Genomic DNA, 26,607 nt, shown 5'->3' on the forward strand with positions numbered 1-26,607 from the left:
ATTAATGGGTAAGCTCCTTACCTTCCTCCCCAGCAGATTGCCCATCTTTAATCCCTTCCTATATAGAAATTCTGGAGCTGCTACAGAACAGAAACTTAAGGCCTGGGGTTATTTCAGAGGCCCTTTCTGGCTCCGATAGACTATTACATTCAGGCCTCTCATGGTGGGGCTGGTAGGGAAGGGGATGAGGAGTGGACAGGTCTCTCTGGAGGTGACCTTGGTGGAGTCCTCTTTTCTCCTGTGGCCTGCCCAATCGCTCGGGTCCTTGAGGGCTCTGGAGAGACTGCCTTCTGTGCTAAAGAGCCACAAGGGTCTGCCACCCTCTACTTGAAGACCCCAAAGCTGGGGCACTTTATATCACGGCTCTAATATGTTGTTATTAAGGTTCTCTGTTAAATACTGAGAAAATTCAGCTGCTCCACTACGTAATACCTGAAAGGTGCCATTTCTTGAGTGCTTTTCTATGAACACTACACATGCATTATTTTACTTAATTGGTACTACTGGGTTGGCCAAAAAGTTCGTTCGGGCTTTTCCGTAGCATGGTGTGGAAAAACCCGAACAAACTTTTTGGCCAACCCAATACAATCCTATGGGGTAGGTATTAGTCTTCCCATTCTGAGATGAGTATGCAACCTCAGAGAGGTTAAGTGAGTAGCTGAAGGCTGCATCTATCTGGTAGGGTTGGAAGATTCTGAGATTCTACAGTGGACACCTTGGAAGGAGCAGCTGTCCCAGGGCCCAGAGTCAGATTCTCATCATGCCTCCAGCCTGCTGTGAGCAGTTGACCAGTAAAGATAAGTTAGTCACCATCTCCATCTGCCTCAGCCACTCAGGGCTTGTCCAGCTGGTCTCAGGTCCTGGGAAAATCCTCCCCCTAACCCCCACCAACAAAGGTCCAGATAGGCCCTTGAACTTCCTCAGGGTGAAGTGGAGCCACAGCCCAAGTCACTTCCCTTTTTGAGGCCAGGTTCCTCATCTAGGGCAGAGGGCAGTGGTGGTTTTGTCATTTTCTAGTAATTGTAGCTCAATTTTCCTTTGGAGAACTGTCTCCCCATTGTCAGTCCACTCCTGGTACCAATTTTCTATATTAGTCAGGAGTCTCAGCGGTAACTGATAAATATCCCACCCAAACGGGTTTAAGCGAAACCAAAACATACGCCAGAAATCAAACCCACCCTGGATAATTAACCCTCTTAATGGAACAGCCCAGGGGTTGCTCCTTGAATTGCTGGATTCAGGTTGTTTATCTAAGTTCCATTTATCCCCGATTACGAAGGGGGCAGCGGAGGCTCATGGAGACAGTGATTTGACCAACGTCAAAGAGCCAGTAAAAGCGAAAGAAGGGGCTTCCCTGGTGGCGCAGTGGTCAAGAATCCACCTGCCAATGCAGGGGACATGGGTTGGAGCCCTGGTCCAGGAAGATCCCGCATGCCGCGGAGCAACTACGCCCGTGAGCCACAGCTACTGAGCCTGCGCGCTTAGAGCCCGTGCTCTGCAGCAAGAGAAGCCACCGCGATGAGCAGCCCCCGCTCGCCGCAACTAAAGATAGCCCATGGGCAGCAAGGAAGACTCAACGCACCCAAAAATAAATAACTAAATAAATTTCTTAAAAAAAAAAAAGCAAAAGGAAATCCAGGTCCGCCTGACCCTAAAGCAGAGAACTCAGCCTAAACTGTCTCTCATTGGGGAGCCGGACAACCTAAAAGGGGGGGGGGGGGGGTGTGCTCAGGGGGGTGGGGCCAGGGCCTGGGCGTGTTCAGAGCCAGAGGGGGCGGGGCGAGACCGGAGGGCGGCTAGGTAACTTTGGCGCCTGCGCAAAGACCCCGGACTCCTAAGCTGCTCCCCCTCAAGCCTTGGCGGCAGCGGCAGCTCACACGCACCGCTTGGGTCTCTTCGCTCCAGTGAGACGCCGGGCTCGGCCATGAACCGGTGCGCTGAGGCGGCGGCGGTGGCGGCATCGGGGCCCGGCGCGGGCGTCGGGAACGCGAGGTTGCGGCCGCCCATAGTGCCCCGCCAGGCGTCCTTCTTCCCGCCGCCCGTGCGCAACCCCTTCGTGCAGCAGACACGGTTGGGCGCGGCGAGGCGCATCCAGGTGCGGGGCGAGGGTCTGACAGGGAACGCAGATCCAGGTGAGGGGCGTCTGACAGGGGACGCAGATCCAGGTGAGGGGCGTCTGACAGGGGACGCAGATCCGGGTGAGGGGCGTCTGACAGGGGACGCAGTTCCGGGTGAGGGGCGTCCGACAGGGGACGCAGATCCTGGTGAGGGGCGTCTGACAGGGGACGCAGATCCACGGGAGGGACGTGGGTCTGAGAGAGGAGGCAGTTTGAGGGGGGCTTGGGTCTGTCAGGGGAGGTTGTTGTCAGAGGGGAGTGCGGGTGTGAAGGGGAAGTGGCTGAGGAGGGCGTGAGTCTGGGAAGCAAGGCTCTGAGGAAGACGGGGATGTAGATCTGAGAGGGGAGGGCTTTTGAAGGGGCCATGAGTCTGCAGGGGACAAAGATGCGGGACTGAGAATTGAGGGCCCTTGGAGGATGGTCTGGGGGCGTGTGTGAGAAAAGAAGATGCAAAGAACATGTGGGCCTTGGAGGAAGGTCCTAAACAGGAGGAGGCTGAGCAGGCAGGCCATTGGCAGAGGAAACATTCCATGCAGAGAAGAGGGAACGACTCTGGGAGAACTTCGACTTGAGTGTGTGAAAGAGCACAGGAGTGCGGGTTTGGGGAAGTTTTTGCTTTGCCGCAGGGAAGGAGAGGAGTCAGTATGGGATGGGAAGAGTAAGGGAGAAGGCAGAGAACCCAGGTCTGGAATTAGAACAAGAAGAAAAGCTGGGATGCTCTGGCTGAGCAGGGGCATCAAGGACGGGAAATCACAGTCTAAGAAAAGGGATAATATGGGGCAGCTTAAGGTATTCAAGAGTTTTTGGTCCTGAATCAGTTTTCACCCAAACACTTCTACATTCAAGGATGAGAAGCAGCTCAGACTTTCTTTCATTGTTAAAAACGGCTATATACAAAAAGGAAGTTTCCCGTCCTTTCCTTTTTCTTGTAAAACGCTGCATTTACCATTAGCACTTACATTCGCTCTTTGGACTTCCTGTTTGGTGAAGTTAGTGATCAGAGAACAAGACAGACTATGCAAGCTACGTTTTTCCTTTGTGTTCTGCATGGAAAAAATGGCTTTAATATTTTCCTGTCCATCTCACCCATTTATTTACTTTGGATTTGAAATAAATAGTGTAATTTATGCACGGCATACTTGTGTGCCCTGAGACTGTTGTTCTCTACGATGGAAGCAGGTTAAGTGCTGGGCTAAGCAGCATGGGTTGGTGGTTAGAATATTGGTAGATGGGTGTCTGGTTGAAGAAAGGTGTGAGAGAGGAAGAAGAGGATAGTGAACGTAGTAATACCTCTTTGTAAAGAAACTAAATGTTTAAAAATTTGGTCTTCATGTCTTTAAATGGATAGATATTCCCTTTATATCTTAAAACTTCTGAAACAATAAATACTTTGACTATCATTCAAGATTCCTTTTGGTCTGATTTAGTCAAATCTGTCATACTTAAATGAAAGTCATGTCCGTCTGTTTGGCTTCATGTTTTGGAGAGAGGCTCAAAGTGGCATATTATTAAGTATTTATATTGTACCTGGAGTAAATTATTAAGTTTTTGAGGTTTTTTGTTTTTTTTTTTTAGTAGCATGCCTGCAACCATTTTGAGAGCACTTTCAAATAACCCTGTAAGAGTTGTAGTATGATGGAAAGATCACTAGTCTTAGTCAGAAAACCTGCTCAGGCCCTGCCATTTATTAGTTGTATAACTTTGGCCAAGTCACTTAACCTCTCTGAACTTCACTTTCCTCATCTATTAAATTGGAATAATAATACATGGAAGAGGGATTAAAATTTAAGTGAGATAATGTGTGAAAGAATCTGGTATGTTTGCTGATCTTAATATTGATAGTTATGATATTTGTTATCTACAATTGTATACTGCACTTAAAATTTACCACTTGGATTGGATTGAAATGAATATAGTCTCAATATTTTTTTAAAAATTAAAAATGCATGTAGACCAGAGATTCCAAAGTAGTTTCAATGGCTTGAACAGTCTGGGTAAAAGGAAAATTTAAATAGACATGATTGAAAAAAAATGTTGTCTGTATTATCCAGTTTAAAAGATTGATATAATTGCATTTAAGTATGATTTGATATGATTAAATCAGACTAAATTTAATCCTAAATGATGATCAACGTCTTGCTTAAGGACTGTTGTTGTGACTTTTGCGTCTCATTATAGGGCTTAGCTTTATTGCTCCCCTTCTCTTTTTTGACCGTTTAAGGGTCTGCTACATAGTGGCATATAAAAATTAGCCTAGCTTCTACTTCCTCAATAGAATATGGAATTAAAATGAGTGGTTGTAATTGTGGGGTCATTTACCATACCAAAAATATTTGTTGGATGCCTACTATGTGCCAGGCACACTGTTAATCCCTGGAGACATAGCAATGAACAAGAGAAATAAGGACCCTGCCTATTTAAAGCTTGTATTTCATTGAACAAGTTAAACAAGCAAGTATAGAAATATATAATTCCATGTTTTAGTAAGTGCTATGAAGAAAGTCCAGAGAGGAAAATGATCCCAATAGAGTGTTGAAAGAAGGCCTTCCTACAGAGATGACATATTACCAAATGGCAATATAATGGGTAATCCTCTTAATTCGACAGTTACTCAGAATTGATTTTGTCATCTTAATAATGTTTAAAGATTAAAATTTTAAATCAACTTTGTGTATATACTAGCAGCAAACAATTGCAAAATGAAATTAAATAATCTCATAATAGCAATAAAATGACATTAAAAACGTAGGAGTATATTAACCCAAAGCATGTAAGACCACTACAATGAAAACAACAAAACACCGTTGTGAGAAATTAATGAAGATTTACGTAAAATGAAGAGATATACCATGTTTATACGTTTGAAGAATCGACATTATTAAGATGATAATTCCTCCCAGATTGATCTATAGATTCATTGAAATCTCAACAAAAATCCCAACAGGCTTTTTGTTTGTGTGGAAACTGACTAATTCTGAAATTTATGTGGAAATGCAAAGGATCTATATTAGCCCAAAAAAAGCTTGAAAAAGAAAAAGTTGGAGGACATACACTACCTTATGTCGGGAATTACTACAGAGCTACAGCAATTAAGAGAGTAGGGTAGTATCTACAGAAGGACAGATGAATAGATCAATTGAACAGAATAGAGAGCCCACATGTATGTTCAATTGATTTTTGACAAAGTGGCCAAGAGAATTTATTGGGGAATGTCAAGTCTTTTCAAAAATTGGTTCTGGGGAATTCCCTGGCTATCCAGTGGTTAGGACTCGGTGCTTTCATTGCTGGGGCCAGGGTTCAATCCCTGGTTGGGGAACTAAGATCCCACAAGCTGCAGCGCAGCCAAATAAAAAGGAGGGGGGATGGAAGTGGTTCTGGAACAACTAGATAAATCTATAGATAACAATGAAACTTGATCCCTTCTGCACACTACACAGAAAGTAATTTAAGATGGATCATAGTCTTGAACATAAAAGCAAAACGCATATATCTTCTAGAAGAAGAAGAAAATATAAAATATCTTCATGATCTTGAGATAGGTAAAGATTTCTTAGAAAGGATGCAGAAGAGAACTAAACAGAAAATAAAAATTTATAAATTAGACTTCATCAGAATTAAAATTCTTCTCATCAAAGGATACCATTAAGAAAATTAAAAGGCAGACTTCCCTGGTGCTCAGTAGTTAAGAATCCGCCTGCCAATGCAGGAGACACAGGTTCGAGCCCTGGTCCGGGAAGATCCCACATGCCGTGGAGCAACTAAGCCCGTGTGCCACAACTACTGAGCCTGCGCTCTAGAGCCCGTGAGCCACAACTACTGAGCCAGTGTGCCACAACTACTGAAGCCCGCACACCTAGAGCACATGCTCCGCAACAAAGAGAAGCCACCACAATGAGAAGCCCGTGTACCGCAATGAAGAGTAGCCCTGGCTCACCACAACTAGAGAAAGCCCACACGCAGCAACAAAGACCCAACGCAGACAAAAATAAATAAATTAAATTTAAAAAAAAACAAATAAAGAAAATGAAAAGGCGAGCCATGAAATGGGAGAAAATATTTTCAATACATGTATTGAAAAAGGGCTTGTAAACAGAACATATAAAGAACTCCTACAAATTGATAAGAAAAGGACTAACTACCCAATAAAAATGGGCCAAAGACTCGAACAGACAGTTAGGTTAAAGGGATGACCAATAAGCACATGAAAAAATGTGCTCACCATCATTGTTCATCAAGGAAATATGAATTAAAACCACAGTGAGATATCATTTTACACCCACTAGAATGGCTACAAAGACTGACAACACTGAATGTTGATGAGGATGTGAAGCAACAGGAAATTTCATACTTTGTTGGTGGAGATATAAAATGATACAACTACTTTGGAAAACAGTTTGGCATATCCTGGCCCAACAGTTTCATTCCCCTTGGAATGAAAATGTATGTCCACATAGAGACTCAAACATTAATGTTTACTCATAATAGCTAAAAACTTATAATAGGCTAAATGTCCCTGAACAGATTAATGGATAGATTAAATGTGATATATTCACACAATGGAATATTACTCTGCAATTAAAAAGACTATACTACTGATACATATGACAACATGGTTGAATCTCAAAAATATGAAGTGAAAGAAGCCAGACATAAAAGAGTACATACTGTGTGGTTTCATTTATATGAAAATATAGAACAGGCAAAAACTATAGTGAAAGAAAGACTGACTGTCAGTGGTTGCTATACACTGAGGATATATTGACTGCAAAGAGGCACAAGGGAACTTTTCTGGGTGAAGGAAATGATCTATATCTTGATTATAGTGGTGTCTGCATAGGGTTATGCATTTGAAAACCTCATACTTAAAATAGGTGCATTTTATTTTATGTAAGTTATGCCTTAGTAAAATTGATTTTTATAAAAAACTACAAACACCAAATGTCAACAAGGATGTACAGTAACTGAAATTCTCATACACTACCAGTGACACTTTAAAATGATACAGCCACTTTGGAAAATTGTTTGGCCAGTTTCTTATAAAGTTAAACTACATCTATGACCGAGCAATTCTACTCCTAGGTATTTACCTAAGAGAAACGAAAACAACTATTCCCAAAAAGGCTTGTAGAAGAATGTTTGTAGTGGCTGTATTCATAATAGCCCAAAACTGGAAACAGCCCAAATGTTCATCAACAGGAGAATAGACCGATTGTCCTATGGTCATATAGTGGAATAATACTCTGCAGTCAGAAAGAATGACTTACTGACATTGAAAGCAACATAGTTGAATTTCAAAAACATTATGTTAAGTGGAAGAAGTGAGACACACAAGAATGCATAATGTATGGTTCCATTTATATGACATTCAAGAACATGCAAAACTAATAATATATGATGATAAACATCCAGCATTGGTTGCCTAAGAGGATAAAGATTGACTGAAAGAGGTACGAGGCAACTTTCTGAGTGGCAGATGTGTTCTGTATCTTGATTGAGGTGATGTTTACAAGAGTACACATTTATCAAAACTCATTGAATTATACATTTAAGATCTGTATATTTCCTTGTATGTAATTTTTAATTCAGTCATACACATGTACACAAATAATTTGATAGAGATATGATAACTACAATATTTTTGGCATTTCTCGTAAATTATTTGATGATGCTCAGATTCACATTACGGGCCAATAGAGACAAGAAGGGCAGCACTGTTTGAGTAGTGTAATTGGCTAAAAAAAAAAGAAGATAATTTGTGATATATAAGGATAGTTCATTTCACTTGAAAGGCACTATGGGATAGGATTAAGAGCAAGAGCTTTATAACCACATTGGTTTCAAATCCTGGTTCTGCCACTTACTGTGTGATCTTAAGCAGTTTAACTTAATTCCCTCTGTGCCACTCCTTTCTTGTATGTAAAACAGCTTAAGGTTGTAAGACTCAGATAAGTTACTACATGCCAAGTGCTTAGGGTGCCTGGTACATAGTAAGCACTCAGTATTATTTGCTGTTCTTATTTATTTAGTTTTTATTCTTATTCTTATTTAGTTTTTATTATTTTTTGTATTTCCTCCCCCATCTCCTTATTTTTAGTTATAAAGGACTGTCAGGTATATAAAATAATACATTTACTCTTCACACTCTAATGCCTGTACTAATATTCATCCTACTTATAGCTCTCAAAAAGCTATTTCCCCCTCTTACCTTGCCAGCTTCTGCTTGCTTCTTAAAGCAAGATCTTTCAGCTTCAACTCCTCCAGGAAGCTTTCCCTGACTACTAAGTCCAACAAACCTTTTCTTTGTTCCCCCAAGAGCCCCTATTCACATTCATTGATATACAGATCAGGTAGTACTTGGTTTTCTTCCCTGTTTCTTTTGCTGCTTTGTAGGCTTTGTGAGGTCGGATACAATGTCTTATTTTCTTTGTGCTTAGATCCTTGTCTGGTATAGGGTAATGCCCAATTCATCTTTGAGTGAATGCATGAATAGCATAAGATTTTCCTCTTATGTATTTCTGTTTGATAACTACAGCATTAAAATAATGTCATCTGTTTTTTTAATCAACTTTGATTTCAGATTTTCTTTCTTGGAATTATCCTGCTTCCAATTCGTGCCCTGTTGCTTGCATTAATTTTATTACTGGCGTGGCCATTTGCTGCAATTTCAACAGCATGCTGTCCTGAAAAGCTGACCCACCCAGTAACTGGTTGGAAGAGGTAAGAAATAACTATGTCTAAATATTAGGAAAATCAAGATAAAGATGAGTTTGTCAGAGTTTAGTCAGTGATCAACAATTATGACTCTGAATATAGGATATTTTGGAATATAGTTGTTGCAGGCTATGTCACTAAAAATAAAAAATAGGAGGTATGGAAATTCTGTGAAGGGATGAGCTCTTTATCTTTAAATAAATAGAGATCTCAACTCTAAACTACAGGGCAAGGAGAGATCGGTCATTTCCCTGTGCCCTCTGGAAAAGTTCTTTGGTTTTCTCTGTCTCACTTCTCCTTACCGTGAAATTAAAGTTAGAGAAACTTCCTCAGGAGTTAGTTGCTTAATAGCACCTCACTATATTATTATATGAATTTTGAGAGAATTCTATAGGAAGCCCATTTTTTAAAGCTCCCACTGGATGTCTTATGGGAGACATTTTTCATGCAAAGCTATAATGCTTATTCACATACTGAGATGTCTGTCATGTGTTTGCACTGCTAGGGCTATTTTTTTGTTTCTCTACTCAACTGAGTCTATCAAGGACAGAGACTGGATCTTACTTGTCTTATGTGTCCAACACAGTTCCTGGCACAATTTGATGAATTAACTAATCTTTAATGACAGATTCTTTTTAAAGAGTAAACAATTCAATTTCTGGAATTGAAATTTCTTTGTTCCAGAGAAGTGAGATGGTAAATTTACTTCTTAAGATTCTTGATGATGTCTAAGGGCTATAATGATATAGGTAATAAGGCTTACTTTTAAAATTTTATTCCTAAAATAATTCTGAGGACAATTTCCGCATGCCGGTTCTAAAAGTGTTTTGGGAGGTAGCAGCATCCTTGTTACACAAATATAGATTTCCAAGGTGACTCCTTTGAAGGACAGTACTGATTTGGATTTCTCAGTGGTGGATGCATGTTGAAGATTCATTCTTATTACTTTATAGTCACAGAATAAAGGAGCCACTTATTAGCCACATGGCCTTGGGAATATTACTTCTCTGGGACTCAGTTTTCATGTCTGTAAAATGGGGATAATAATAAATGCTATCTATTTCATAAAATTGGGCTAAGGATTAAAGAAATTAACATGCATAAATTATTTAGAACAGTGCCTGGCAGAAAGAGCTCCACTGAAGTGTTAGCTATTCTTCTTAGCTCACGTTTTAAAATGAAGTGCTCCAGCTTGTCTTGGTTTTTGCATTGTGCTTTAGAGTAAAACCCTGCTGTTAGCTGCAGTTGGCAAAGCTAATTATGTCCTTTTTTGTATTTATTTCCAAAGGAAAATTACTCAGCCAGTCTTGAAGTTTCTAGGCCGTGCCATGTTCTTTTCAATGGGATTTATAGTTACCGTGAAAGGAAAGATCGCAAGTCCTGTGGAAGCGCCAATTTTTGTTGTTGCCCCTCATTCAACATTCTTTGATGGAATTGCCTGTGTTCTGACTGGGTTACCTTCTATAGTATCTCGACATGAGAATGTGCAGGTGCCTCTGATTGGCAGTAAGTACTTTATAAGATAACAGAGATAAAATATTTTCATGCTCATGCTTTCAATTTAGAAAATCATGTATAGTTCATTGGTAGGCTTTTTAAAAACTTTAAAATAATAAAACACTTCAAACATATTTCCTTGCTTTTAATGAGGTACTATATCACAAGAATGAATTTATGAATAAAGATTAAAGACTTCCCTATCTGTACCCTTATCATTCTTTTTAAGTCTAAACTCTGTCACTGCACCATCACCTATTTCTGCTCCTAAATATAGCCAAAAAGAACAGTTTTTAAATACCAAACATGGTAGATTTTTTGGAGAGAGAATTTAAGAATCTGTGAAAGCACTGGTTACATGCTATTTCAGTGAATTTCTCTTCAGGGTATTAGACTGATAAATAAATGCACTAAGTCTTTTCTCCTAGCTCTGTTTTCTTCATTATTGCCCAGATCTCCATGAGGGACAAATGTGTAACTCTTTGAAAATTATGATGTGGAACAATTAATGCTTCCTGCCATAAAAGATAATGAAGCAAGTGAAATGTTTTTCCCACCAGATGCTTTGCTCTCTCCCCAGGGGATTAGTCTCCAAGTAACTGCTACCAGTTGTCCCAAGGTTATTGCCAAGCATCAAGTGGTGAGAAAGTGCGTGTGAAAACTGCCTGATATTGCCTTGGTACTCTGGAGAAATAATAGTAATTCTTACAGCTTTGTCGTTCATCTAAGAAAGACAGACTCTCTCTCTCTCTCTCTCTCTCTTTTTTTTTAAGGTAACCACCTTGCTTTGTGTAATATGACATTTTCCCCAAAAGCTGTTTAGCAATAGTCTTTGGTAAATGGAGATTTATTTTGCATGTGCTAGGAAGCTACCTACTTAAAAGACTGTTGCGCTGAAAATTTTAGTAAGATAAATAATAATTGCCTCCTACCTACCTACCTATGACTTCACATAATCAGTTTGCAGGATATTCCTGAAATAAAACAAGATAATCTTATAGTATATTCCAAATGTTTAATGTCAATTGAGGAAGAAGTCTTTTAGGGAGAAAACTGCATTTGCTTCTTTTCATATTCCTGCTGCTAACTTCTGTTAAATCAGTGAAATATTTTTAGGTCTAAATATCCACCTATCCTGTTGAAACTGGAAGCTAAGTTCTAATAAACTTTGAATTAGAGGGCTTTTTAAAGTTGTTCTCTTAGATTTGCTATCATTTTAATTTTCATACAATTTGTTTTATGATTTATCTGGTATCATTGCTGTAGTAGCTTTAGCCCCAAAAATGACTTAGTTGTGACTTTTCATTTGTTTTAAAGGAATATTGCGGGCTCTGCAACCAGTGTTGGTGTCCCGTGTAGATCCGGATTCTCGAAAAAACACAATAAATGAAATAATAAGGCGGGCCGCATCAGGAGGGGAATGGCCCCAGGTAAAACATAGTAGATGTTTATTTAAATATATTGAAAGTTTATTTATTGTACACTTGCATACATACTCATTTGGATCCACAGATCCAATACTGGGGGACACCTTCTGCTAGATGTCTAGAAGCAGAATAAATGAGTGAGGATTAAAAAGTCCTCTTCCCCATGAGATACTCTGTGGAATTAAACATATCATTCTTTTTTATTCTCCAAACTCTTTGAACTGGTTTTTACTCTGTGTCATAAAAAATAATTCTCTACCTCTGAATTTATTTACCCTTTTAAAGATGAGATACTGAAGCTCAGTTATACTCAACAATATGGTGGGTTTATTTTGAAAATGATTAAAATCTTAAGTTTATCTGAAGTATATTTAGATAGTCTTTTTAGTTCAGGGGCATATCAGAATCAGCTGTAGAACTTTTTCACATTTTACCATCCCACCACCTCCTTCCCCTGGAATGCTTTTTGAAGGTGTGGAAGGGGCAACATTTATTGCATAAATGGAGCCTCATGGGTGATTCTGATAAGTACCCCTCTATCTTTGCCCAGGTGAAAACAAGTGATCTCTAGCAGAACTCATGGTCCTGAGGTGATCTGGCCACTCATGGTGATTTGTAGTTGTTAAAGTACCAAGAGGCATTATGACCAACCAGGAGGTTTTAGAAACCAAGGCATGTAAGGAATGATTTAAAAGGTCACTGGGAAGAAATGACATTTGGAATAAGGGTGTGATTTTGCTCTTGGCTCCAAGGAATGTATCTAGGACTTGTGGGTGAAAGTTAACCAGTAGGTAGATTTCAGTTCATTTTGCTCATCTCAAGTTTTCTGTCCAGAATTAGAATAGTCTGATTTGGAATCTCTTTCTGGAATGTTCAGGCATTGGCTAAGCAACAACTTGGGTGGGATATTGTAAAAAGAATTCAAGCATTAGAGATGCTATATGACTTTTAATGCCCCATCCAGTTCTTGAGATTTTATGATTTACTCTATATTAATTTATTGTTCATAGTATATAGAATATCCACTCCATGAATCATATTTGATATTGTATCCGATTGGGGTAGGAAACCTGTTTTTTTTTTTTAATTGGAGGATGGAACTGCACCTATTCACAATTTTTATTTTCCAAATAACTTGTTATTGTGACAGTTTAGCTTAATAATGTTTTCCTTCTCTAGTTATTATAAAATACCCATTACTAACTGCTGTTAGTGCAGGGATTTTCTTTTTTGTTTTATGTGCCTAGCAATTTACTCATTGCTAAATTCTAAAAGCTTCAGAAAAATGAAACTGCTATGCTGTTCAGTTAATGAGGAACCGTACTGCATATCTTTTGTGCGGAAAACATAAAGAAGTATATTAAAAGCTAAAAACACCTCCTCAAAAAAGGACATTACATTATATTCCATATGTCAATGAATTGAAGTAAGCATAAAGTATATTGTAGGCATTTCCTCCTTTTTTCTCAGTATGTCCCAAAGCTATATGTTGTAAGAGGGAATATCATTTAATGGGAAAACTGAAACAAAGAAGTAGGAAATGATTTGGTTAAGGATGTACAGCAATAGAAGAAAGCATTTAATATTGCCTAAAATGCACACTTTGACCATGATTCAGGGTCTACATCTTCTTTGAAGCCTATTCAGATCATTAGCATCATCATTAAGAAACATTTACTATGTGTATTCTCTCTTCAAAGCTTTAATTCATTTTCTAGTTATCTTAATGGTCAGACTACACTTCTTTTAGAGCAAAACCGAATAATCAGATTCTAGCTTTCACTAGAATCAGGTGTTAGCCTTTTATTTTATTTTTGCTTTATAAAAATTGGCAACTATTTGCAAAGTCTTAAGAAAGCAAGTAAAGAGCTAATCTATTAATTAGACTGAAATATTAAATCTATTCCTTTTCTCCCAAGATACTAGTTTTCCCAGAAGGTACCTGTACTAATCGTTCCTGTTTGATTACTTTTAAACCAGGTGAGATCAATTAAATTATGTATTGTGACAAAGTAGTATGGAAGATTTCTCAATGATCTGATAATAAATATACAAAATAACTTGTCAGTTTGCTTGGAGCATTTCTTATTTTCTGATAAAATGTTTTTAATGATGTGGATCCACAGAACTCACTCCTTTACTTTCTCTTTTGGTATCATAACCCCTTCTTCCTTGGACTGTCCCGTGTATGTGTGTGTGTGTGTGTGTGTGTGTGTGTGTGTGTGTGAGCAGAAACCACTAGCAGATTTTTCTTTTCCTCCAAAGATAACCCTCACAGACACTTGGGGTCCTGTGTCATCAAGTTAGAAAACCTACTTCAATTATCATTATAATACCTTCAGTTCCTTCTAAGGTTCACTCCTTTTTAAAATATTATGAAGTTGTGAATTGTATAGTAATTTCTAATTTCATATGTCATTTCATAGTAATTATTAATACTTTAAAATGTTTTTGTATTGGCTGCTAGAATGCTCAGAGCCAAAGTTAGAACTCACTTCTAGCAAGTATGGTAGTTTGCGTTTCAAGCATTTGGTTTCAACTAGATTTTCTTCTCTTTATTTTCTCTTTGTCTTGGTTTCATCATTACTGTTTTTTTTAATCCTGTTGAATAATAGGTATTTGGCAAATAAAAACAAATGGAGATATAAGTAATATTTTAAGTGACTTAGGCATAACATTTAATATTTTGCTTACATAATTCTGAATTCAAAAATCTGTCATTTTGGCTAACACTAGGGATTTACCAATATTTAGCCAATAGTTTATATGTACTCTTAAAACATTTAACATATTTACATCAGTTATTATTAATTTTTTAATTCACTGTAAATCTTGTGTTCATATAAAGAGCATGTTATAAAATTTCACTATGTGGTTATAGGGGCCTTCATTCCAGGAGTTCCAGTGCAGCCAGTTCTCCTCAGATACCCAAACAAGCTGGTAAGCATCGTAGTTTACTATGGGAAGAATCTCAACATTCCAAACAGCACAAATTCGCTAGGACCCCTTTTGTTTGAATAAATAAAATAGATGAATAGATAAATGGTGGGAGCAGATGGGTTGACTCATTCTCCTTGCCACAGTTTAGTTTTTAAAAATTTGCAAGATAGGCACATATTGGTTGATACCAGTTTGACATATTGCTTTTGCTATTACTAAGCTATAGGAAGATATTTCCTTAGCTTCTACCCTGTAGTCACTGTGATGGTATGGTTAAGTCTCAGATTCAGGGTCTCTTAGACTGGACTTGAGAAAACTCTCATAAACTTGTAGTTTTCATTAAGCCTAGAAGGAGAAACTTCTCCTGATTCAATGGTCATTACTGGTGGAGAAGGATTGAAGTAGTAGGATAAATTTGGAAGAGGCTTGGTGTTTAATTACGGGCTCAGTACTTAGTAGCTGTGTGACACTTGGCAAGTAGCTTAAATAAGAAAATATCTGAAAAGAACCTAACATCCTATAGAAAGTCCATGTGGGCTCAGGAAATACTCTTCTGCTCCAGCAAGGAGCATTGTCATCTTCCGGGTATTGACTGCATCACCGTTTTCCTAAAGAAAGTGGTTTTTTGGCAGGGGGAGGGATGTTCTGTTTCAGAGAGGAGCTTTCTTTACTAGAGAATTTACATTAAAAGGCAGGATGTAATTATTAATGATCTATGTCATTTAAGATTGAGTTCTTAATCAGTTCAACTTTCTATCAGCGGCTGATTTCTCAACCTTGGACACTTGTAGTTAAAAAATTAAAATTCGTCAAATTTTTACTCAGCATACTTCTACCTGTGGCTTTGCATTTGTCATTTACTCAAATTCTTTCAGTGTGCACTACCTCACTACTGTAGTCTTTTCTCCCAAATAAACTTTTTTTTTTTTTGAGAACTGATGTATTCTGGTTTTTGTAAGCCAATTAATTATCCAGATATGTTCATATTAAGAGAAAAATATTTTTGTTTGTTTTTGTTTTTTTTTTTTTTTTTGTGGTATGCGGGCCTTCCTCTGTTGTGGCCTCTCCCGTTGCGGAGCACAGGCTCCGGACGCGCAGGCTCAGCGGCCATGGCTCACGGGCCCAGCCGCGCCGCGGCATGTGGGATCTTCCCACACCGGGGCGCGAACCCGGTTCCCCTGCATCGGCAGGCGGACGCGCAACCACTGCGCCACCAGGGAAGCCCTTAAGAGAAAAATATTTAAGCATGCACAAGCTTTTTAAAAAATTCAAAGCAACTTAATTCCATAAAAAGATAGGTGGTTACATATGGAAGACAGATCTTTGCCATGTAGATATGTGATCCAAGAATTTATAGATCAGTTCACTCTTGTTTAACAATAATAGTATGCTTGTCTTACTTTTCAGCATATTGCTTTTAATGCAGAAAGAAAGTATATTCAGTATCAAAATAAAATTTTTGTTTTATTTGGTATTTTTTCTCTGAACTAACAGTTTAAATACTATTGTTATTCTAGGATACTGTGACATGGACATGGCAAGGATATACATTGTAAGTCACTTATATTATTATTAGTTTATATAAATTTTATTCAAGTAAAGAAAAAGAATTTGTTCTTTAAAAAAAAATAAAGCCTTGTTCTTGTAGAAGTAAAGATTTCTAATCAGATCCTTAAATCTTGTAACTGAGAAGTTTCTGTAGAGAGCATAACTATCTTGCTCATTAAACCCCAGTGTCTTGCTGTGTGCAGAATTCTAGTTGTTTGTCATGTTCTAATGGGTCTCAAGTGTTTATCTACCAATTCTTAAGAAACATTCCAGTGATCTCATTTGCATCCTACTTAGCTTAAATTTTGTAGTTTCATTCCCATTGCAAATTTAGCATTATCTGGTGTCTCCATCTTTATTTTACTGTATTCGTTTAAACAGTCCAGAGCAGTTTAGTCATATGGCCTGAAATAGTTGCGATGTGTCTGATTTGAGTCGAGGAAATAGCTAACCAAACTTTCACTTCCACTCTTGGATTTTAAGAGCCTAGGGATCAGCAGTTTCTATAAATGCTGAAGAGAAGAATACAGTTTCACTGTTAAGCTAGCTGAAGTGAAATAGACCTTTTAAAAAGAGCAGAACATGTAGAATCTTACTTTCTCTCAAGAAGTTATTTTGTTTAGTTCCCCTGCCTGTTAACATGCCTCCTTTGGTCATTTACCTGCATGGAGAGTGTTGACATCCCTCAGTGTTCACCTCAAGGAACCTGGCTGGCTTTGGGTGGCAGAAGAGAAAAAAAAATAATAAACCTTCCCCGAACTTAAAAAAATGTTTAAAAGACAGCCTGTTTATATTTTGGATTTGAGGACTTTCCCAGGACTTATGAAGTAATGCCTTTTGATACTGTTATACACAGAGCTCAAATTATTGATGGATAGGTGACAATCACTTGGAAGTATTTAAAAGAAATCATCATTTGCCTTCAAGTACATTGTAGACAATCCAAACAACTGAAAATTAGATTTTTTTAAACTACAACATACTTATTTTCTCCATTTTTTTTGTGTATGTAAGTTGCTTTGAAATGATACATTTAAATCAGAATAGATGGGCCAATTACATGTGTGTTAATAAACATTGATACGCATGAGACATTTATGTTTCTGTTATACTTCAGTCCCTGGTAGTTGAAGTTAAGTAAACAGCACCCAAAATAAGGAACATAGATTGTAAAAGGTATCTAGACATTATGCTATCTTTAACCCTACAGGAAATCAGTCTATTCCCTTGGCTAGAATACATATTTCCTGTCATTACTAATTACGAATTCCTGGTTTTCAACTTCTATACAAGGGAAAAGTAGGAGAGACAAGTAGTATGAGAACATTTTAGAAAAAGAAGTGCCTGAAAATTGAGGGGATAACATATTTATATTTCCAGAGGTGTGTCATCCTTGGGGCCTTTACAAGTTAAGTCCTCATAGAGATAGTGACTTTGGGTTCATTTTGACTTTTTTTGGTTTTACAGCTGGGCTGGTGGATGTGAAGGTCAAATAGGAAGCTTTTCTGGAAGGGAGATCAGGGGTAAATAGAGTGGTTGAGTTAATCTAGGCTCTAACCTGAGAAATGTGTGACAGAGGGGGGAAAATAGAATTCAGCAAAGAAAGAGAGGAAGAAAAGTATTTTCAGAGTTAAAGATTTCTTAGGATTTATAAACAAACACAAAATCTTCTAAAGATACAGCGTTGTTTTATCCAAGTGCCACATCACACTTATGTGTGGTAACCTCTCATTTCCACCTTTATCTTCTGATCTTCATGTTATATTTAGCACTGTGTCTCTTCTAAATCACTTTTCTCAATTGCCCTGGCTCCAAGTACTACTCTGACTCAGGATCTAGGGAAGGGATTTTACACCAAAGCAGATGTCCTAGGGGAGAGGAGACTCAGGGACTAACCATCAAGAAGGGAAAGCCTTGGAAAAGCTGTTTTATGTCAGTCTAAGAAGTGTTGTTTGGCTTGTCTGTAGTGTGGACAAGTCAATTTTAAAGAAATCTTGTAGGGCCCGTGAGCCATGGCCGCTGAGCCTGCGCGTCCGGAGCCTGTGCTCCACAACGGGAGAGACCACAACAGTGAGAGGCCCGCATACCGCAAAAAACATAAATAAATAAATAAAGAGATCTTGTGTGTGGTTTCATTTGTGTTTTTTTTTTTTCTTTAACAGCATTCAGAATTTTCAGAACAAAATATGTATTCAAGTCACTGAATTCCAAAGCTCAATTTAAATCATTAAAGAACAATTTACTTAATGATAGATAATATGGATTGGCTTTGTGGCTTGGAGTTGATAGTAAAAGATTCTTTCCCTTTCAAACAGAAGATATGAGAACTGACACATTAACAATTTATAATTAATTATGGAATTAATAAACCTGTTTCCTAAATTCCTTCTTTTAAGTAAATTCCTTGTTTAAATTCCTAAATTCCTTGTCTTAAGTAAGTCCCTTCAAGCAATTTTTACAGGTAAATCATATTTTAATTTCTTAATAGCAAAAAAAGCTTGGTTGGTTGTTTTCTTAAACATGTAGTCTAATTTACCCTGCCTGACTTCTGGGTCATCCGTCTACCTGAGGCAAAATAAAAATCCCATAGAAATCTTATCCAGGGAGTCTAAATATACACTGGAAAGCTGCAAGTAGGAACCATTTCAAAAATTATCTTTGAGAGGATTGATTATAACCACTCTAAAGAAAGCCTTTGTCTAGCTTTACAATGAAATCTGAAACTTTTCGGAAAATTTCCCCATAGCTAAAACATTTATTAATAACTGGGACAATGATGATAAAGTTTCTGCTTTTAAGAAAAGGCCCACTGGTTTTTTGTTTTTTTTAATATTAGAAAAGAATTTAGTAATGTAATGTTCTACTCAGCAGTTTTTCTATAAACACATTAACGTACCTTAAAATGTGACCATGGTTAGTTTCTCTAGGCCTATGAGTCTTAGCTGTCAAGAAGACTTCAAATTTGGGGTTTAGTCTGCTGAGCTGCGGCTCTGATCCACAAATACATATTTGGTATTCAGCAATTTAACTTTTGAATATCAAGAATAGTTCTCTAAACCCAAGAAGTGTTATAGCTACAGTGTGGCATTTATAAATGCAGAATGCATACAAAGAGTGACATGGGGTTGCTTGTATGTAAAGAAAAGATTGTTCAGTAATATTAGATGGTACTTGTATTACCACATAAAGATGGCCTTCTCTTTTTTTCTCTTCAGCGTTCAACTTTGTGTGCTCACTTGCTGCCAGCCCTTCACAAGGGTGGAAGTTGAGGTAAGTGGTTCAAAATGTAGCCTTGGAGCCTAAGATTTGGCCTCACCTTTCACTGTGAATTTGTAGTCTAGAGAGACCAGATTTAGAAAGATTGGAAGTTAAATTCGCCACCTTGAAAATAAGCCCTGGTCTTTTGCAAACTGTGTGACTAAACCCAGTCTGTCAACCCTAGCCCTTAGAACTATGTTAGGAAATACAGTTTCCTAACTTCTGGGAACTTGCAGCATGTCACCACCCTGGCTGGCCAGATTTGCATCACCCATTCCTATCTTTTAATCCTTTTAGTGCTGACCTCTGCCAAGTTGTATGATATGCCTTCACATCCTGACCAAAGGAACTACAGTAGCTGGTAGAACCCCACAACTTCTTGAAGAAGTATGTTCTGTGAAAGCTGAGAGATTGTGGGAGAGGTACAGAGTGAGAACCCCTCACTTTTGGAATCAATCTGCACATGGAAAGCCTGAGGAAATCATGTTGTATGAGCCGTGAAGGCAGCTCATATAATCGTTCACAGGACAGTTTTTCAGTTTAAGTCACAGTAGCAGGCTGTAACACTGGAGGAGTGATTAGAATGTTCTGAAAATTCTAACCAGATTTTTAAGACTCTGAAGGTTGATTCCAAGAACTATGCTTAGTTTCCAGGAATAACATGGAATAATGGACCCCTGAATTCAGAATCTCGTTGGCCTTAGTGATACCCTCAGGTAGCCTCTGAAGAGAGAGGGTCAGAATAGTGGTTCTCCAGACTCTTGCCTGGATTTTCCAATTGCATCCATGGCTTTTGTAATGAAAACCTTAAGTTTGCATGTGTAATTCAGAGTTCTGAGCGGGGGCCAGTGCTCCAGGTGACAGGACTGTGGAATGGAAGTCACAAGAATCCTATTTTATTTTGTTGGGTAGCTTGGTTGTTCAGCCATTTAGATGTTGTCAGCAATAGCAAATGATGTAGGAGGGCAAATTATGTCAAAGTGAATTTAACTTCAGTGAAATTTTTCACTGAAGTTAAAAGACTTGCAGGTTGTCTGCCTGCCTTGAAAATACCTGTTTGCTAATTATATGCCACACCTCCCCACTTTTAAAACCAGCTCAGTATCTCTCAGTGTGACCAGAAAACACTAGATCTTGGAATATACTTAGATGTTTCTAGAGGAAAAAAACTAATCTGTATCCTAATAAGTTTAGGAAGTACCAGGGTAAATAAAATGAATCAGATTTCTTTTCTCAAGACTTCTCAGTGCCTTTGAAATGTTTGACCACTGAACCCCTTTTTCTCTGGATACCTCCTAGAGCCAGTTTCCATAGAATACATTTTTGGGAACCCTGGTAGAAAGAAATATCTTATTATTATTTCTAAGTACTTCGACTGAGCACTGCTCTTCCTTCTTGAATAGCTGCTCAGATAGCTAGCCCTGTTTTCTTTCTCTAAAAAAAAAAAAATAAATAAGAGAACCCATACTTAAAACAGCCATACTATCTTCTCTGCAAATTTGGAAGATATTGTTTATATATATATGCTGTTCCTTCCTCTAAATTTACCCCTCTTTAGCTAAGATGAAATCTAGCAATAGATGTGGAAATGCGCATAGAACTGTACATTTTTTTGTCTAGCACACGTGTCAGTGGTCAAATTGTGTTACAACAGCGGTATGCAAATTCCTCCTGCTTTTGCCCTGACCACTATTACCACATTTCCTTTCCATGTCATGGCTGTCCTTCTTTCTTTTCAATTACAATATTTGCATTCTCCAACCTGTTTGGATAATATTTTCTGCAAATAAAAGAATATATCCTTTGTTTGATAACTTCACACACAAAATGGCTTTCAACCAGTTGAAAAAAGCTGAATAGGTAGGGATTTGATGTATAAGAATTGCGGTGCAGGGTAAGAAGATGGAAATTTGTAGACTTCAAATTGGGTATTCTTATTTTAACTGTAATTTAATTTGAGATTTATGAGTCTACCTTTCACCCAGGGGATCCCTAACTACTTTATGATTTTTGAATATTTTAATTCCCCACTGTTGGGATGTAACTGGAAGATGTATCCCAGCAGCCTGCCAGGCACTAAGTATACCCACACCTTGGCTCAAGACTCTCAGGGGCTGGGCACTAGCTCTGAGGCTCCAGCTTTTCCACCACATCGAAGGAGGCCCGGCTTGAGCTGCCCCAATGCAGCTTAGTCAGAAGTCTCAGTACATTTAGTTGCTATGATTTCAGTTGTCTTGGTTGTTCAAAAGCACCTCCTCTGCTTTCCTTTTTCTTTAAAATGGATGGAAATCCTAGGTATGATTTTTAACATGTGTTTTTAGACCTTCTTGAATATTAATTAGGTAAACCTAATTCAAGATGTATTATTCAAGAATATAGCCTTAACTTTATGGTTTTTAAAATGAGCTATGAGTGGATTGTTACTAAAATGTCCATTTAGACACACTTGTTCTTGTGAGTCAAGGACTTCTCAGTATGTTGAAGGCTGTATCCTTTAGTTTCACAGGTCTCCCCTCATTAATGATGATTATCAATCTCTTTAATTACCAAAATGATCAGATATCTAAAAATCTAGGGAATATAATATTTAGGACTATTTCCTTACCTACTCCTTCTCTGCTTCCCCAACACAAAGACTTATTTTTGAAAAGGTTATTATTTTCTTGACTCTTGGATCTTAAAAATACAAGTTCCAAACCTCATGCCCTATGTAATTGGTCTTGTGGCATCTTTGAACAATGATGCCATGTGTGTCTACAGAATGGTTCTATTGAAAGTTATTCTTTGAATCATAATGTGGCATAGTGGGTGTACTTAAAGCATCTTTTATTGATCACTTTTTTCAGCCAGCTACTCCACAAGTATTCCTTAATTAGCATATGGCTTAGGGGCATAGGGAATAAGCTAGCTAGTAGGGAACATCCCAAAATATGACATAAATTAAGAGCCTTCTAGTTTATCTCATGAGGGAGAATATAAGCAAAGTCAGACTATCTAGCACTCTGTGGATAACAGCTAGTTTCTGAATGGAAACGTGACATTCACATTGACTCTACAATCAGTTTCCTTTTTCATGGGCTATATCTTAGTTTGCATTCAAAATATGTTGACTTTAAAGCCATCCATTATATTAGAGATACATAAAAATGATTTGTCTGTAGACATACATATTTTGCTTTAGGAAAATTCCTTCGCAAAGCTTGTAGTGAGCTTCTAGTGGCTGCTGGCATTACTTAATGGTAGGTAATTCATTGCCTTGTGATAGAAAGAGTTTTTTTTTTCATTTAAAAATTTCTGATGTAGGAAAGGATTATAATAATGAGTGTTATGATCAACACCTATAGAAATATATCACTTTTTAAATCTCTTAAAGCTAATTACTTAGAGAAGGTTCAAATACATTTATATAGTTTATTTAAATATCCGAATGCACTAAAATGATGTGTAGTTTTTAATCTAAAACGGGCCTTTTAGAAAACCATCACACAAATACATACATACATACACACACAACACACCCCACATGTACTTGTTCTAACAGAGGTAATTTCTTCTGGAACTTGGTAGAATTCTGGAATTTGTAAGTGGAGAAATGGAGCGCTACAAGAAGAGCGTTAGCTGGGGTTTTTGTTCCCGTTCTGCTAGTACTTACCTGTATTTGCTTGAGCAAATTACTTAAACCTCTCTAAGCCTGTGTTCTCACTGGTGAAAGGGGGATAATAATACCTATTTTATAGGGTTGTGAGGAGTTAATCAGGTTGCTTGTGTGCTAGTATGTGGTAAGCTAGGCATTAACCTTTATTCACCTTATCAACTAGATTTTCCTGTTCTTTTGGGAAGGAAGGAGCTAATGTTCATAAAACATTGTTCATAAAACCTTTCTTCTTTTGCATTTCTCCTTTTGAAGGCTGTAAAGGAGAGTCACGAGCAGAGCTAGAACTGCACTGTTCTTCTTTTTCTTTTTCTTTTTTTTTGGCTGAACCGCACGGCTTGCGGGATCTTAGTTCCCTGACTAGGGATTGAACCCCAGGCCCAGCAGTGAGAGCACCAAGTCCTAACCACTGGACCGCCAGGGAATTCCCAGAATGGCACATTTCTTAAGATTCACCTGTTAAAAACCTTTTCTGTTCCTTAGAAGAAGAAAAAGTTGATTGTAGCGTCATCACTCGTCCATCTCTCTCCCTCTCATCATCACTTATTTAATAGAAAGGAATGAACTTGATGTGGTCAGTAAACAACGAATACACCAGTCTCCCTGGTAGTGAGTATTCATGTAAAGGACTGGCTCTGGGTAATGGAGAGCCTTAAACAATAAGCGGGGGAATTTGGGCTTTATCTTGTGTGCAGTCTAAGGCCCAAGAAGAGGTAGGAGGCTCTGGGACCAAAAGTGCAAACTAGAGGTGCTGGTGTGGGAGACAGGCCAGTTAGTCTCCTCCTCATCTGGGTCAGGATGGTACAGAGTACCATCCCTCACAGGGTGAGGGAAGAGGGGATACTGCAGTGAGGAGGGGGCTGGAGCTGTGGCGCCCATCTCAGGTGCAACGTGAAAGGGAATTGACGAAGTTTACACAGGATGCTGTCAGGGAGGAAAGATTTCCCTCTACCCGCCCAGGTCTGATTCCTGGGTCTGTGAAATAAACTGACAATAGACAGATTAACAGCAGAAAAGATATACAGATTTATTAAGTTTTAATATGGTATGCACAAGGGCATCACAGGGAATAAAAAGTGAATACCCAAAAAAGTGAGATTTGAGAGCTTATATACCATATTAAAAGAAGCAGAGGATACAGCCACTATGGAGAACAGTATGGAGGTTCCTTAAAAAACTAGAAATAGAACTACCATATGACCCAGCAATCCCACTCCTGGGCATATACCCTGAGAAAACAATAATTCAACAGGGCACATGTACCCCAATGTTGATTGCAGCACTATTTACAATAGCCAGGACGTGGAAACAACCTAAATGTCCAACGATAGATGAATGGATAAAGAAGATGTGGTACATATGTACAATGGAATATTACTCAGCCATAAAAAGGAACGAAACTGGGTCATTTGTAGAGATGTGGATGGACCTAGAGTCTGTCATACAGAGTGAAGTAAGCCAGAAAGAGAAAAACAAGTATCATATATTAATGCATATATGTGGAATCTAAAAAATGGTACATATGAACCTATTTGTAGGGCAGGAAGAGACATAGACATAGAGAATGGACACGTGGACACGGGGAAGAAGAGGGTGGGACGAAATGGGAGATTAGGTTTGACGTAAATACGCAGGAACCTGCGGTATAGCACAGGGAGCTCAGCTCGGTGCTCCGTGACGACCTAGATAGGTTGGATGGGGGGTGAGGGAGGTCTAAGAGGGAGGGGATATAGGTATACATATAGCTGATTCACTTCCTTGTACAGCAGAAAGTAACACAACATTGTAAAGCAATTTTTCTCCAATTTAAAAACAAGATGAATTAGAGCTTCCACATAGTTTATAGCAGAAATAAAAGTTTCAAATTAAAAAAAAAAAAGAAAGAAACAGGGGAGGGAGGGCATAGGCCACTTAGGGGAGAGTAAATGATTTTTAAGAAAGACCAGTGGGCTCTTAGAACAGATGGGAGACATGATGGTGTGTGATAAAGTTTGTCTGGGTGTGACGTTGACTTCTAGTCTCCTCCCCTCTGATGAGAGTCAGTCTTCCCTGTTTGATGAAACTCCCCAGGAGCACATTTAGGACAATTGAGTTCTTTTTGGAGGATCTGTCATGGGCAGATAAGGGGAGTTCAGAGAACGCCTCTCGCTGCAGTGCTGTTTTTAAGTGCCTACAGCTCAAAATAATTGATATACCCAAGTGGCACATTTTGCAGTTGCATGTCCTGAACTCCTTCACTGTCTTCTTTCTAAAGTTGAAAAATGAAGTATCATTGCGACGAAAGTGGATTTGCAACTTGAGAAGCAAGGAACATGTTTGAAACAGGAAAATATGATGGCAGCAGGTCAAAGAGGGACAGAAGAGGGCTGCCAAGCAGCAGTGAGGTTCGATTTAAGTAACTTGATCCTCGCCCATCACATCAACATTAAAGAAATAGACCCAGTGTTAAGATCACATATTTTGGCCCACCTGCACAGATTAGAAAGATAAAAGAAGATCTTTGACAACAGAAACAAAAAAGTATTTTTTTATGTTTTGAGGCAGCATGGTCACCTTGGGAAATTACATAATTTTTCAAGCAGCTCCAAGGAACTGAACATGAATTTGTAGTAGCCTCAGCCAATAAGATTTTGTATCTTTGTTTAACATCTCTCAGTTAGCATCACTCTCTAACAGGATTAGGGAGGCGGGATCAGGAGAGGTGACCGAGTATGTGATTAGCGCCCTGCGTGTGGCAGAAGTGACAGATTCTAGGTGACAGAAAGGTCATAGAGAAGTGTCTGATTCTCCAAGTCCAGTGTAGATAGGCAGACAGATGTTGTCAGGAGGGGGTGGTAGAGAGGGATGAACAGTTCCTGAGGGTGACCGTCTGTTTCTTGCGGTCTCTGCAGGACCAGCTTAGGGGTGAAGTAAACGCTAATAGATAATAAGGGGAAACTCATGGAAGAACTTGTCAGAGGAGGAATTAGAATTGCATGTTTTTTCCATGGCCAAGGTGGAGTTCAGAAGAATATCTGGGGCCAGATGAAGGGGTGTGAAATCAAAATGGGCCATCAATGTGGATACTGGGAATAACGAGAGAAGATAAAGGTAGAAAGGATAACTTGTGGTCCTGGGGTCACTGGGGTATTTAGGTGTGTATTAGCGTTCAGTAATAGATAATGACAATCATGTTCCCCTCTCTCTGGCTGATCTTCCTTCCCAAGTAAAAGATATGTTCATGCTGTGACCCTTGAATGACTTTGTACAAATTGGAAATGTGATATAGAGAGCAAGATCTTATCCAAGGAGAGATGACTTTTTTTTTTTTTTTTTTTTTTTTTTTTTTTTTTTGTGGTATGTGGGCCTTTTACTGTTGTGGCCTCTCCCGTTGCGGAGCACAGGCTCCAGACGAGCGCGGGCTCAGCAGCCATGGCTCACGGGCCCAGCCGCTCCGCGGCATGTGGGATCTTCCCGA

The 26,607-nt window shown here is 38.7% G+C and overlaps 1 protein-coding gene across 6 annotated transcripts in view; it reads left to right on the forward strand.

Annotated features, from left to right (window-relative positions):
* Positions 1-1,774: 1,774 nt before the first annotated feature.
* The window catches only part of LPCAT2 (lysophosphatidylcholine acyltransferase 2), a 63,610-nt gene continuing 38,777 nt past the window's right edge, over positions 1,775-26,607 (forward strand). For 2 of the 6 annotated variants that reach the window (XM_024124899.3, XM_028477690.2), the window contains exons 1-8: positions 1,776-2,095; positions 8,695-8,834; positions 10,117-10,334; positions 11,643-11,755; positions 13,672-13,732; positions 14,634-14,692; positions 16,210-16,244; positions 19,456-19,510. In XM_024124899.3, the coding sequence (XP_023980667.1) occupies positions 1,925-2,095; positions 8,695-8,834; positions 10,117-10,334; positions 11,643-11,755; positions 13,672-13,732; positions 14,634-14,692; positions 16,210-16,244; positions 19,456-19,510 (852 nt within the window). In that variant the 5' untranslated portion in view covers positions 1,776-1,924. Of the gene's footprint in view, positions 2,166-8,694; positions 8,835-10,116; positions 10,335-11,642; positions 11,756-13,671; positions 13,733-14,633; positions 14,693-16,209; positions 16,245-19,455; positions 19,511-26,607 lie in introns of all 6 variants that reach the window. The other 4 variants (XM_028477687.2, XM_007110271.4, XM_028477688.2 and 1 more) reach the window with 4 other exon arrangements.

Source organism: Physeter macrocephalus, chromosome 17 (genome assembly GCF_002837175.3).
Source record: "Physeter macrocephalus isolate SW-GA chromosome 17, ASM283717v5, whole genome shotgun sequence".
Classification (NCBI taxonomy): Eukaryota; Metazoa; Chordata; class Mammalia; order Artiodactyla; family Physeteridae; genus Physeter; species Physeter macrocephalus.